This window comes from Echinops telfairi, unplaced genomic scaffold (assembly GCF_000313985.2).
Source record: "Echinops telfairi isolate 266 unplaced genomic scaffold, ASM31398v2 ScPeMD7_7427;HRSCAF=8465, whole genome shotgun sequence".
Lineage (NCBI taxonomy): Eukaryota > Metazoa > Chordata > Mammalia > Afrosoricida > Tenrecidae > Echinops > Echinops telfairi.
The window spans coordinates 13104169-13117917 of record NW_022111327.1 but is presented as its reverse complement, the minus strand read 5'-3'; the positions used below and the strand labels follow the sequence as shown (position 1 = coordinate 13117917).

General features: G+C 49.6%; 1 protein-coding gene across 1 annotated transcript in view; it reads left to right on the top strand.

The window, feature by feature from the left end:
- Positions 1 to 2768, top strand: part of LOC123522634 (homeobox protein ESX1-like) — a 3747-nt gene extending 979 nt beyond the window's left edge. Inside the window, exons 3-4 of the mRNA XM_045298530.1 lie at positions 112 to 157; positions 2274 to 2768. Coding sequence (XP_045154465.1) covers positions 112 to 157; positions 2274 to 2645 — 418 coding nt within the window. The 3' untranslated portion in view covers positions 2646 to 2768. The remainder of the gene's footprint in view (positions 1 to 111; positions 158 to 2273) is intronic.
- The last annotated feature ends 10981 nt before the right edge of the window (positions 2769 to 13749 follow it).

The window sequence follows — 13749 nt, the reverse complement described above, 5'->3', positions numbered from 1 at the left end:
GGAGGGGAGGAGGCGGGCCGGGGGGATGGGGAGGAACAAGGTGTGGGTTGGGCATGGTTAGAGAGACGTCTTCGAATATGGAACTGAGCATGTCCGGTTTCCCCCTCCTAGAGCGGAGCTGGCAAGCCGCATGAACGTGAGCGAATCCCGTGTGCAGGTCAGTCAATCCGAGAAACGTGATTTGGTGGCGCAGCCAGTGTGGGCCGTGTGGCAGCTGTGCCCTGGCCTCTTGCAAATGGGGGTGTCGCTTGGCCTTTTCTGCGTCTGGCAAAAACAGTTTAGGACTTTGGGGGCTTCAGTGATGAGCAATGGATAACCAAACTGCAGCTCATTTTGGAAATGACCTGTGACCCAGGGGACCATGCTCTTCTAAAGGAAGAGAAATCAAACGGACTCCTGATGAACCATTTCTTTTATTCATTGTGCAAAATGACATACACATATTTATACACGTATTATAGAAAGTTATATAATATATAAAATGATATATTCTAGTATTACATTTCACACACACACACACACACACACACACACACACACACACACACGCAGGGGCTCCCAACAATTTGTGAGAAAATAGAATGAAAAATAGTGGGATTTCCCCCATGGACTTTGGGAGCCACCTCAGCAAGCAAACAAAAGCAACCTCCTCAACCTCCCTGCCATGGAGTCCATTTTAACTTCTAGCGACCCCATAGGACAAGGTAGAACTGCCCCTGTCAGTTGCCTACACTGTCACTCTTGACGGTCATAGAAAACCGCATCTCTTTGTGCGGAGTGGCACGTGGTTTCAAACTGCTAAAGCCTGATGTGGAATCCATTACACCACCGGGATTCCTTATCCCTCATGTGTATATACATTCACACATACCGACATATCTATGTATGAAGTGTCATACTAAATCATTTCATCTATTATGTCAGTTTATATCTATTTGTATGCTCATCCTTTCAAAAACAGTTCAAATCTCTTTACCCCAGTATCCTTGAAGGAAGACTCTGGAGTCACATTGCTGTCCGTGTGACCTAGAAGGTTTTCGGATTACTGCACGGAGGGAGTACGGAATAAAAGGGTTCATCTGTAACTTCACTATGTATTATATCTGAAACCAGTCAGAGTGAACTTATAAATCAGTAGACATCGGGCAAGGGAATAATTCACACACGGAACACACTATGATTGTCTTGGGAATGTTTAATGCAACTGGAACTAATGGGTGGATCGGATTCACTTCAAAGCCTTAATGCCTGGTCCTCCTGCTGTTGTTTTCAAGTCTTTGGGAACGCAGTGTAGAGAGTAGCCACCTTCACTGGAAATGGTCCAGGATACTCTGCTGGGTCAACCTCAACCCATTTGCTCAGACAGACAATGGAGATGGGCGGGGGTGGGGGTGGGGGTGTTGCATGTTTAGGAAACTGGCCTAAAAAGCAAAACAAACACAATCTGTAGAACAGTTCCATCGACCTAGTTTGACAAGTAGTTTAAACTGCTGAACACAAAATTGATCTAAAATGTAAACCCCACCTAATTCACAGTTAAAACAAAAAAGTTCCACTGACTTAAGAAGAGTGAAATGGTAGAGAATTGGATACAGCCAAAATCATCTGCCATGGAGAAAACCCCACACATTCAACACCAATACATTACACACACACACACACACACACACACACACACACACAAACATATGTATCTATATACTCATGTGTAAGCCGAGTTTTTCAGCACATTTTTTATGTAGATTCTGTGGTAAAATTAGGTGCCTCAGCTGATATTCAGTCCAGCTTACACTCGAGTGTATATGGTATATATAATACATCGAGATATTTCCAATGTGTCAAAGGTATCTTTTTGTATGCTTGTGGCTCTATCACCAGGTGGAGGGTTTTGTGGAACTGGTTTATTGGTGGGGGAGGATGGGTCCAATTCAGGCTAGATTTGTATTCGTGTTGATTTAAATGCTTGTTTTCATTTGCTCAGGCAGTCATAATGAATATGTAGCTCATGAGAGTAAACGATGTGGAAAGAGAAACCAAGCATTGAATCTACTCCAGATCTTGGCATTTAATAGAAGTTCACTAAGGGTGGGCTGAAGGGAGGGGTGCACTGTTAGCGTCCCTATGATGTTTTAGCAATAAGAAATTCTATTCCCCTGATGTACTTTAAGATCACAATGCCATCTAGAGTTGCAGGTTGTTTTACTTTCTTCCTAGTATGACATTAACTGTTCAATAGACTAAACCATCCTTATCCCCACCCCCTCTGCTTGAAGGGCTGGTTTAAGAATAGGAGAACCAGATGGAGAAGATACCAGAAGACATTGGTGCACAGAAACATGGGCCCTGTGGCCCAGGGCCAGCCCTCCATGATGGGCGTCAATGGAAACAGCAATGCCATGTTTGCTCCAGAGCCAGATTGGAGATTGAATTTTCTGATGCCACCCCCACCAGTGTCACCTATCCCACCACTTCCTCCCGAGACTCCCATACCTCCCTTGCCTCCTGTGACTTGCTTGCCTCCCGTGACTCCCTTGCTTCCCTTGCCCTTGATTGCCTTCCAACTGCCACCTTCCATCACCTCTGCCCCAGTCCCCATTGTCCTGACCTTGATCTGTTGCAATTCATTTAGCAACCCTGATATCTAAAGTTTGGTCTCTGCGACAATTTTTCCAAAATAATTTCTGATGCAAATTCTTCTTCGCTTATCTTTAGAAAGTAGTGCTCCAAATTCCTGCTAAGAGTATTGAAGTTAGTACCCATATTTTTCAGAGCATGTGATTATATTTTCAATAAAGTTATGGTTTCTCTGTATATTTGTTGTTTTGTGCATGTCTATGCCAAATGGGATTAGAAGGGTTTAGAGCAGTGGTCCTCAACCTGTGGGTCGTGACCCCTTTTGGGGTCGAACGACCCTTTTACAGGGGTGGCCCGATTCTTAACAGTAGCAAAATTACAGTTATGAATTAGCAACAAAAATAATTTTATGGTGAGGGGTCACCAAAACACGAGGAACTGTATTAAAGGGTCGCGGCATTAGGAAGGTTGAGAACCACTGGTTTAGAGGGACATTGCTAAGAAAAGGCCAAACAATGGCAAAGAGACTTCATTTCATCTGGCTCCATCCCAAGTTGTTATCCAGATGGAACCCCACGTGGCATTTCAGCTTGAACAGTTTGGTTAATCTGCTCAGGTGTAAGGCCTTTTACTGATAGGGGATTAATCCCGTCAGGTGGGAGGGGTGGATCTATTGACTGGGGTGGCTCATTTGACGCTAGGGGCTCAATATCCTCTTCTGGATCATCAGCCCATATATTCCCATCCTATGCTTCAGGGTCCCAATTCTTTCTGATTAATGCCCTTACTTTAATATCAGATACTGTTCTAGTCCTACAATTCAGCTGGCATTGTAATATAGCTACTTGTATGATAAGACTGGATTTGGGTTTTGGCAATGTCAGTTCTATGACTAGAGGAGAGAAGGCTCTTCTTTGTAGCACAGGCGGAAGCTTTTAGGTCTGTTATTCATCACTTGATACGTGCTTCTGAGATTATCCCTTTCCTTAATCACATTTTCCATTGTACAGAGGACCAGCCAATTAGCTTCCCTATACTTCTCATCCTGACAAAACTGCTAGAAATAAACCAAACACAGAATCACCAGAGCCTCTTCTCTCACCAGCACTTCATCTATTAGTGGTGATACTGTGGATATTAGCTTTGCCACTTCACACCATGGATTAACATCACCCTCTCTAGTGATGGTGTCAGTTATTCATGCTTTTAGGGGTAGAGGCAGCATTCTCACTATGATTAGGCCTAATCAAGCAGGAGAACCAATTTAGGAAACCCATATTTATGACCATGTTTCTCTAGAACCATTCGTGGTACTAGTTGTGTTAGGGTTCTCTAGAGAAACAAAACCAGGACACTTGTGATTATATACATGTAAGAAAGGTGTATACAGCAAGAAGGAATGTAACATCTAATTAGTCCACACAACAGTGTACAGGGGTCAGTTCAACTCATTTTCATGGAACAATTAATACACTAGAAGTCCTTCAACTCATGTGGGCTGCTGGGTTCAAGGTCAAGGAACCAGAGTCTTCCCACCAGCAGCAGACAGCAGGATGTGTCAGCAACCGTCAGGAGGTTGGGAGCTTAGGGAAGCAGGCCTGATGGAATCTCGAACTCAAGCATGGCTACAGGATCCACCAGCCTCAAACTCAAGCAATGTATGCACCAGCAGTGTGGCATGTCTCAAGGATCCTCAAGCTGTAGTGTTGGAACTTGAGAGAATTATGAGGGAAGGGGGTAGTCTAGTCCGTCAATCCGGTCATAGTCAATGAGACCTCTGTGTGGGCATGGCCTTCTCCTGAAGATTCTGGGAACTCCTGTTTTTCCTCATTGGAGGTGGGAGACACAGACTCTCTCTGCTCACTCCCTGAGAGATGCTCTACTGACAAGACACATGGCTCTATGCTGATAGACCCTGTGCTCTGGGAACTGGAGGAGCCATGTGGAGACTCCTGCGAGTGCTGAGATGCTTCTACTGCCACTGGATCCACAAGATTTCCCACCCAGTGGCCTGTGATCTTCCTGCATTCTGCTTCATTGCATGCATTTCGTGAGTCTGAAGAGGACTTTATAGATTGGTATCAGACATAAGGGCTAATATCGGACTTATGGACTTGATCTGGACTGGGCTGGGATGTTTTCTCAATATTCAATTGCTCTTGTATATAAAGCTCTTTCTTATATGAGTGTCTACAAATTTGTTTCTCTATTCTGCCAGGACTAACACACTCTTTGAGTCAGAATGAAGTGGAGGGCAGTAGTGGTTGTTCGTTTGCTGTTTGTTTTTTTTTTTTTGGGGGGGGGGGCTTTAATCTTTACAGGATCAGGTCACCAGGCATGTCTCTCCCACATCCTAGTCCTGTGGGTTCCAGTTGCCAGCGCTTAGGTTACAAACCAGGCATTTGACCATTAAGTCAAAAAGCAGCATGAAGATACTTTGGGTCATACTAGGAATGGCCCTGCCATGTAGACCACGTCCAGTGGGTTCTGGAGGCTCCATTGGCTGGGGAGGCTGGTGTCACCACAGGTGGTCAAGGTGGTGGATCCCTGTCCTGAGCTGAGTCCAATGACCGAGGGTCTGCTGCCCCTTCAAGGCACAAGCTCTGCAGTAGAGTTCACTGTTGCCGGTCAGTACTTCTTGTTGCCATGGGTGGGGCTTCTTTGGCTCAGCAGAGGAAAGGTGTGGCCATCTGCTTTCAGAAAGATTTGCAGCCTTGGAGACCCTATGGGGCAGTTCTGCCCGTTCTTGTGGGGTCCCTAGGAGTCAGACTCCACACTGAAGGCAGTAGCTGTGTGTTTTGAGAAAGGGGTTGGTGGGGCTGGGGGTGTACAGAATAAGGGCTCCGATTTGCAGCTCAGCTAGTATGTGAGGTGGTGCCTGCATGGGGTGGGGTGGGGGGGCGGTGCGGTGTGGGGGGGATCATGCCTGCCTGTGTAGGGAGCCAGGCCTGAGGTTCTCTGGTTTCCAAAATTCTCTGAGTCCAGACCTGAAGGGCCACCACCCAGACCTCAAACCACAAAGCACATCCTCAGGAGAACGACCTGGTGATCTGCCCAGCAAAGATTCCAAACCCAACCCGAATCCATTGCCATCCAGTCACTTCCAGCTCATAGCAACCCCGTGTGACAGAGGAGAACGGCCCTATGGGGTTTTCCTAGGGAGTAATCTAGTCTGGTGAAGCCGCGGGGGAAAGACTTTGCATGTTCCCTGCCATTTTCTTCGTTCACACATACCAGCTGCTTCTCCGTGCAATGAGCTGCAGGCTCTGAGAGCCTAAGGAGCAGTTCCGCTCTGTCCCACACGCTCCCTATGAGTCGAAGTGGACTGTTTGGGTTTGAAATATTTCTGGGAGCAGATCGCCAGGTCTTTTTTCCTGGGCAGCCCATAGGCAGAAGGATCTGCCAACGTCAGCGAGTGAGTGAGCAAGCCCTTCCACGGCCCTCCCGCAGCAAACGCGTCCCTGGGAGCGCAGTGGAGAATGCCCAGATGCCTGACACTTCATACTCGGCTTGGAGGAAGGCAGCATAGCTGAGACAGGTCTGGAAAACAGCCCGGCGACTCCTCAAAGGTGAAACACAAAGTTCGCGTTGTCGTGATGGTGGCAATGCCATTTGAGTTGATTGAGGTCTGCAGTGAACCTAGGGTTTCCTAAGGAGCCCTGGTGGCACTGTGGGTTGAGTGTTGAGGGCAGGCAGAGCTTCAATCCTGCCAGACAAGGAGAGTACGTACCGTCTGCTCCCATAAAGACGGACTCTCAGCAAGTCCATGTAGGTCGCTATGAGTAGGAATCTGCTGGGTGGCAGAGGATTTTATAGAGTTGCCAAAGTTGTCATCTTGAGGGGCGCACATCACCAGGGCCCCCCTTCAACTGCACCCCAACAGGCTGTGAAGCTGCTGCTGGGTTCCATGCCGACATTTCAGGTAGATGTCAAGCACTGTAACCAGTGGGCCACCAATGCTCCTTCCATTTACCATGTAACTGGTGTATGTAAAATGAAAAAGAAATCAAGCACACAGGTTACCACAGAGTCTGTCCCAACCCATGTGCATCCGAGTCGAAGAACCCTGCATCTATGCCCTCTGACTTCACACCTTCATTCACAGGGCATGCCATGCAGGAGAGGTTGGCAAACTACGTGGGGCCTGAAGTCCACCTCTGCCGCCTGTCCTGGTGTCCTGCCAGGCTGCGAGCCTCGGGTGATGGTTGAGGAAGCAAAGACCAGGGACTGTGGCTCCACCCAAGTGGCCCGAAAAACGTGGCATGCTACCGGAGGCACGGGAAAGCCCCGCTGTGGAGGCACTCCTGCTCCGCTACAGCTGATGTGGGCGTACTCACCGGTAATGACGCGACATGGCCTGAGAAGAGTGACCAGTGGAGGCAGCTGCAGAGGAATGCTTACGGCGGCATTGCCTTTATCTGCAACGTCCGGTATGTTGATCGTGCAGTGTGGCCAGCGATCAGAGCCCCCCTGACATGCTGAAGAGACACAGCGATGGAGATAGGGCCGCTTGGGGCAGGTGCATGGTGTTTTGTATCACGAGCTCTGGTGGTTTTTGTTATTGAACTGCTTTTCAAATTGGCATGCTAGAACGGAGGAGGCGTGCGTGAGGCCGCCTTCCAACGAGCAGCTCCTCTCAGGAGAAAAGTGCAGCTCTCTCTAGGCAGGGACTGTGGGCAGGCGGAGCTGGCCTTTGGCTGTGGGTCGAGGCTCAGCATGGCATGTGGATGGGGCTCAGGCCTTGGATCTTTCTTCTCCCTGTGTCACCAGTCAGAGGTGACCTTGTTAGGCAAGAGAGTGTGGTGGACTCACCAGAGCTGGCTAATTCTCTGGCATTTAGTGAGGTTTCAGACTGTGGTGTGGTGTGGGGCATGGTGCCCAGAGCTGCACCGCTCAGACCTGGCGTACCTGGGTCTGTCCTGACGCTGGCCTTCGTGGGCCTGTCAGCCCATTTGCATACTCTGTGTCCTTTTGATACTAGTGCTGCGCCACCGAATTATTCTGAGGCCACTTCCTGGAGGTTGACTTCTGTCCACATGCTTAAGATGTTTGCAGTGTGTGCGTCTCAGCCGGGAGCCCTTGAGTTTCAGCTTTTCTAATTTAGGGTGACTTGACTCTATAAACAATTTGTAACGGTTCATTGTTTTTCAGGTTTTCCAAAGAAGCTGCCTTTTGTTTTAAAAAAAAAGCAGTAAGAGATTAAAACCAGGTAACAAACAATGATTCCAATAATGTGGCCATGTTCTGGATTCTTCAGGGTTATCATGAAATGACATGTGGGCTCACAGATGGTTTGTCTCCGGAAAAACCCATCCCAAGGCAGAGGCTCCAGTGCTGGAAAGAGCTGCTCCTGCCTGACCAGGAAGCCTCAACTATTGCCACCAGCCAACTCAGGGAGGGGACAGTGGCCCTCGCAGAACAGAGCCTTGTCTCCCGTGTGCCCATGCTTTTAAGGGCTCCTTGGAACTGGTGACAGCAGGATGGTGCCTTGTCACCATGTGGCATCCTGCCACATGTGATGGAAATGAGCGAAGATGGGCCTGCTGGTGATGCTCCCGGAATCCCTGGTGAGAACCTGCATCAAGTGGGGGAGGAAGGGCATTTTCTTGCTTTTGGTTTTTGAGGCAATGCCATTTAATAAATATGCACTAAGAGGGAAGGGAAGGAGCCCCTGTTGTGTAGTGGTTACTTGGGGTGCAAGGTCTGCAGTTCAAAACCACCAGCGGCTCCTTGGGAGAAAGATGGGCTTTCTATTCCCGTCAAGAGTTACCATCTTGGAAACTCCTGGGAAGGTCTACCCTGTCCTAGAGGGTTGCCGTGAGTTGGCACCAACTTGATGGCAGTGAGTTTGGTATGGGGAGAGGGAAGAGTAGGCGTGCACTGCAAGGAGAAGATGCAAGACTAGCAGCGGGAGGCAAGAGTGAATGAGCTGCCCCCAGGGTTGGCCTCCTCAGCCCTCCCTGACCTGCACCTTTGGCAGCCCCTCTCCTAAAAGACCCCTGTGTCTGGGCCCCACGGCACCATTTCTAGCGTTCCTGCCCTCTCGTCCTTTCCTGAGCCTGGCATGCTGTGCCTGGCTCGGAATCCCCAGGAGCAGGTCCCAGGCTCAGCTGAGTGTGTGGCCTACACAGTCCACAATTCACTGCCGTCTGTCCTGCTCTGCAGTGGGCACAACCTCTGCTGGGCAGGGGGCTGTCAGCACCACACCCAAAAAGCCACACCTTTTCACTAAAACTACTATCTTATGAATAGAGGTGGAACACATGTCTAAATGTTGCCAGAATCCAGACAGAATCAACTAAAGCCTCATGTGGTCTGCTGTGTTCCTGCTTTCTTTTCTTTCACTAGAAAGAGGCGGCTGCCCGACCCTGCATGGATAATCCACAGGCCCCTCAGGGTCGGGGAGCTCAGGGCTCCTAGGTCTAGGGACACTGGCCCCGAGCTGCTGTAGCTTCTGGTCTCCCCGGACCACTCAGCACTCAGTTCGGACTCAGCGTGGCTCTGTGCCCCCTTCACCTGGTGGAGGCAGGAGCGTTCAGGAAGGCTCTCGTTGGGTCGGCTTGTGCCTCTCTCCATTTTCAGGTGGACGCTAACAGGGCAATCTCGAGAAAGATGGCAGGAAGCGGTGCCAGCTTGGTGCCAGTCTTGATCCTGGTCAGTGCCCTGGTGATGGTGATGGTGGTGGCTAGGTGGCCTGTGGCCATTGTTGGCCAGGTCTTGTGAATCCCCATACAACAAAAAACTTCTAGGTGTGTGGTGCTGCCTGAAGATTTTGACTCTGTCGATTCAGTTAGAGATGGTGACCGCATAAGCGACTTGGACGCGGGCAGTGTTTCATTCTGTTGGACTGGGTTACTGTGAATCAGAACTGGCTGGACGCCCCCTAAAAGCATGGAGGCTCACTGCTGATGTGTGAGGGCACAGGCACACCGACACCTGCGGGAGACAGCTCAGCAGACCTCGAGCCACACTGCAGCCAGCTTTGTCTCCATAGGCGAGGACAGGGCAGGCTGGGAGCTGGCCTCAAGGACTCGGGCAGCTTCTTAGCCTCTTGGAGTTCATGGTCAGCTTAGCACGTGCCTATTGTGGAAGCACTTGGTCCAGCTGCACCCCCATACACTCCTCAGGGTTGCCTGCAGCAACAACACCGAGAAGTCGGTGGGCACAGCCAATAGTACGGGCGAGGCTGCGGGCAACAACTGCAGCTTGACCCCTGTGGGTTCCTATTGCCCATGGGCTTTCTGGCTTCTCTCCCCAGGTGATCTCCAGCTGGGGCGGAATGGGCCTTGGAAGAAATGGTTGGTGCCTGACATTTGGCCAAGTGCAGAAACATGCCAAAAACACCCCGTCAGAATTCAGTCCAGGCCAAGTCCAAGACAGAGGCAGCTCTCACGAGCAGCTTGAGAGGACGGGCTCACCACTTGCTCTGTGGGTGTGAGGCTGTGGGGCTTGTCCCGCCTCGCCCCGCGGCATTGGCTCTGTGCCCCACATTCTGATGTTTCCGGTTTTATGACCATTCAGCTGAAAATATTCTTCATTTTTCATGATGACTTTTTTTCCTTACCCAAAGATACCTTTAGGTCTTATGTGGCCCTTGTTACTTAGGGTGAAAGATGAGGGTTTCATCTTATAGCATACCTTACAGTGTGCCAGGGGGCTTGAAAAGTTTGCGGGGGGGAAAAAATGGAATCACAAGATAATGGGGCTTTCCCGTGAACCTTTTGGAGCCCTCTTGTATATAAGCAATCCTATAAACCTTCACTGCATCTTGAAAGGTGGGCCTACTTCGTGGAATCAGTCTGAGGGGTGAGGTCATGGGCAACTTGAAGTGAAGAGGCCTTGCCGTGCCTGCCTCTTGCAGGGCACCTGCTCCTGCTTGTGCTTTGTTTGTGCCGGGAGGTAGAGAGAGTGGCTCATGCCATCTGATTAGGACACACACACACACACGCACAGGGAGCCGATGGCAGGCCATGCGTAAGTGCTGCTGACACAGGTGCTAGTGGGAAAGTCTTACAGGTGCAACTGAAATATAGCGGGAATAGTCAGTTTTGGTTTGTAGCTTATACATGCAGATTACTTCAGCATAAGATTTCATTTTATGTTACCTTAGCATATTATGCTACCATATCAATATTATGTTATTATTAATTCTGCTTTGGGATGAAATTGCATTACTATGTATTGTGTATCTTTTGCAGGACCAGAGAATTTCATCGGACGTGGTATTTCTTAGGACTTCAGAAAAAGCAGGTATCTTTCTAAAATTTTGATGACTGATGAATTGGAATTTGGGCAGTTTATAAAATATATATATAAAACTTCCTCAGAATGGTACTACATTGAATTCATTAATTTCGGAACCCCACTTTGTTTGCCTCTATCAACTTGATGGCAGCGAGTTTGTTCATTTTGAGTTAGGTTGATGGCGTTGAAATTTTTGCACTGGTTCATTAGCCTTCTCTTTACCATTGATCACCGGTAGGCACAGCCAGAAGCATCTCCAGTGGCAACCTGGAGAAAGCCTGAGGTCTACCTATGGCGGGCAGACTGGGGAGGGAGCAGCCCAGCCTCCACCCTGTGTGAGAACCGTGGTTCCGAGGGTCATCCTCATAGGAAGTTCGGTATTTGGACAGCTGGCTTAGTGACAGACTTGGCTTTGTGCCCCATGCCCAGAGCTTGTTGGGATGTGCCATTCCCGTGGGCAGGCTGGCCAGTGGGTTCTGCTGACCTGGAGTTCCATTGTATGTCATGGCTGGGTAAGCTCCATTCCTTGCATGTGGATCCTCTCTCATCTGGTGTCCCTGCTCTGGACAACAACACCCCCCATTCTCCCTTCTGCCTCTGTGGCTGCATGGTCTGCAGCAGATGGCCCATCGCAGGTCAGGCCTGCAAGCACAGGGCCTTGTTCCCTCTGGGGTCAGCGTACGTTTCACTGCACTGTAGCTGGACTTGGGGTGTCTGCGTGTGGAGTGGGGACCTGGGCCCTCTTTCTCTTTGATGGAAGGGGTCGACTGTGCTCTGGGTGGACTTGGGGTGGTCCTTCAAGCCCTCACCAGAGTGTGGCTTCAGGGTGTCATGGGAAGTCTTCTCTGAGGACAAGGACGTGCATTTGGCAAGCTGAGAAAAGTGAGGAGACAAGACCCAACTTCTGAGGGTCCAGGGAACACATGGTAGGCTGGAGTAGAGGCATTGGCCCTGATGGAGTGTGGTGTGGGTCATGGGGTATGGGTGGGGTGGGGTGGTGCCAGAAGAAGCCAGCTTTTAGCACAATCACTACGGGTTTGGTAGGTACAATTGTACAGCGATAATAAGTAAATATTATAGTAAAGTTATAGAGAGCATGAGAGATAAAAGAGATATATAGAAATAAATGGAGTCAGACACATTTCATGGTAGCATGCTCACCTCAGCCCCGCTTGGTAATCCACCTGGAGGGAGTGCGAACTTTAATGCTCCCCAAGCTTTTATACTCTCTGGGGACATTGGGGACGTGCAAGCCCCCACATTACAGGTGAAGACATACGTCACAGGAAAGGGTTGTGCTACAGGTATTACAGTGATGGGAGGGGGTGATCTAGGGACATATGCGCTATGGAAGGAGGAGGGATTGGGGGTGTACATGCGGCAAGATAGGCGGATCCTAGATTTCTGGTAGTAGCTTAACTTGATTTTTGGTCTCCATAGGAACCATTATCAGTTGGGTGTGAACTCCGCCCTCAGGAACCAAACTGATGGCCTTAGGCTCCAGAGAGATAACCCATTGTCTCTAGCTTCAGGGAGCAGGCCCCTCCCCAACCCCCTGGTGGGATGAGACAGCAGTCTGGCAGCAAGTATCTGACTTCTCCCCACAGGGTGGGTTGGGATGGATTGTAGGGAGTGGGTGGGGTGGGTGGTATGATGGGGTGAGGGTGGTGTGTGGTTGGTGGAGAGTAGGTGATATGTGTTATATGATGTGGTGTGGGTGGCATGGTGGGGGGTGTTCAATGTGAGGGGTTAAAATAGTATGTGGGTGGGGTGGGGTGGATTATGTGTGGTGGGTGTGGGTAGTGTGGTGCAGTGTGGTGTGTGGCATGGTGTGGGGTAGGGTGGATCGTGTGTGGTGTGGTGCGGTATGGGGTGGTGTGGGTCGTATGTGGTGGGATGTGGGTGTGGGTGATGTGGTACAGTGTGGGGTGGCGAGTGGAACAGCCCTAGTCCATTTTACTGAGGAGGATGGTGAGGAGGATTAGGATGGAAAGGGCTGAGGTTTTAGCCGTCTCTTGGGCATTGAGATGTGGCATGCTGAGACGGCTCAGCCGGAGTCCACCCAGTGCCCAAAGTACTAGCTCCTTGTGTGCACACTGGTGTTTGATAGTGTTTCCTTCTCTTTGGCAAACTGGCCCAAGGCAGTCCAAAGTGCGTAAAGCTGTGTCACAATGCTGCTTTCCCTCAAGGATTTTAGCCCTGAAATTCTTCAGCTCAGATTATCTTTGTTTCAGGTGTTTAAACGGCCCAGCTTTCCAAGCCCCTCACTTGTTTGGATTTGCTGTGTCTCCACGAACAGTTTGAGCCTTGTTTCATTTTGGTTCCATCTCAACCCTTAGAAGGTGCAGTGTCGGTGTCAGTTACAAGAAAGATCTTCACCTCAGCCATTGTTGTTGTCCTTAGGACACGCCGCCGCGTACGTACTCAGAAGGGACGTGGACAGCTGAGGTCTGCCAGTGCTGGCCACAGCTGCCTGGTGGCCTTGCGCTGACTGTTCATACAGGGCATTCCCTTGACTGTCAGTGTGTGCTCAGAATGTAAACGAAGCTGCTGATAGATCTAGTGACTGATGGTTTCAATTCCAATCAGTCCATGGTTTCATCCGTTTCTTTTTAAAAAAAATCATTTTATTGGGGGCTCATACAATTCCCATCACAATCCATACATCCATTCATTGTGTCAAGCACATATGTACATTTGTTGCCATCATCATTCTCAAAACACTTGCCTTCCCCCTGAGCCCTTAATATTGGCTGTTCATTTTCCACCTCCCTCTCTACTCCCCCTCCCTCATGAACCCTTCATAATTCACAAATTATTATTATTTTGTCACATGTTATACTGTCTGACTACTCCCCTGCCCTTTCTCTGTTGTCCATCCCCCAGGGAGGAGGCTATATGTAGATTCTTGTAGTCGGTTCCCCCTTTCTA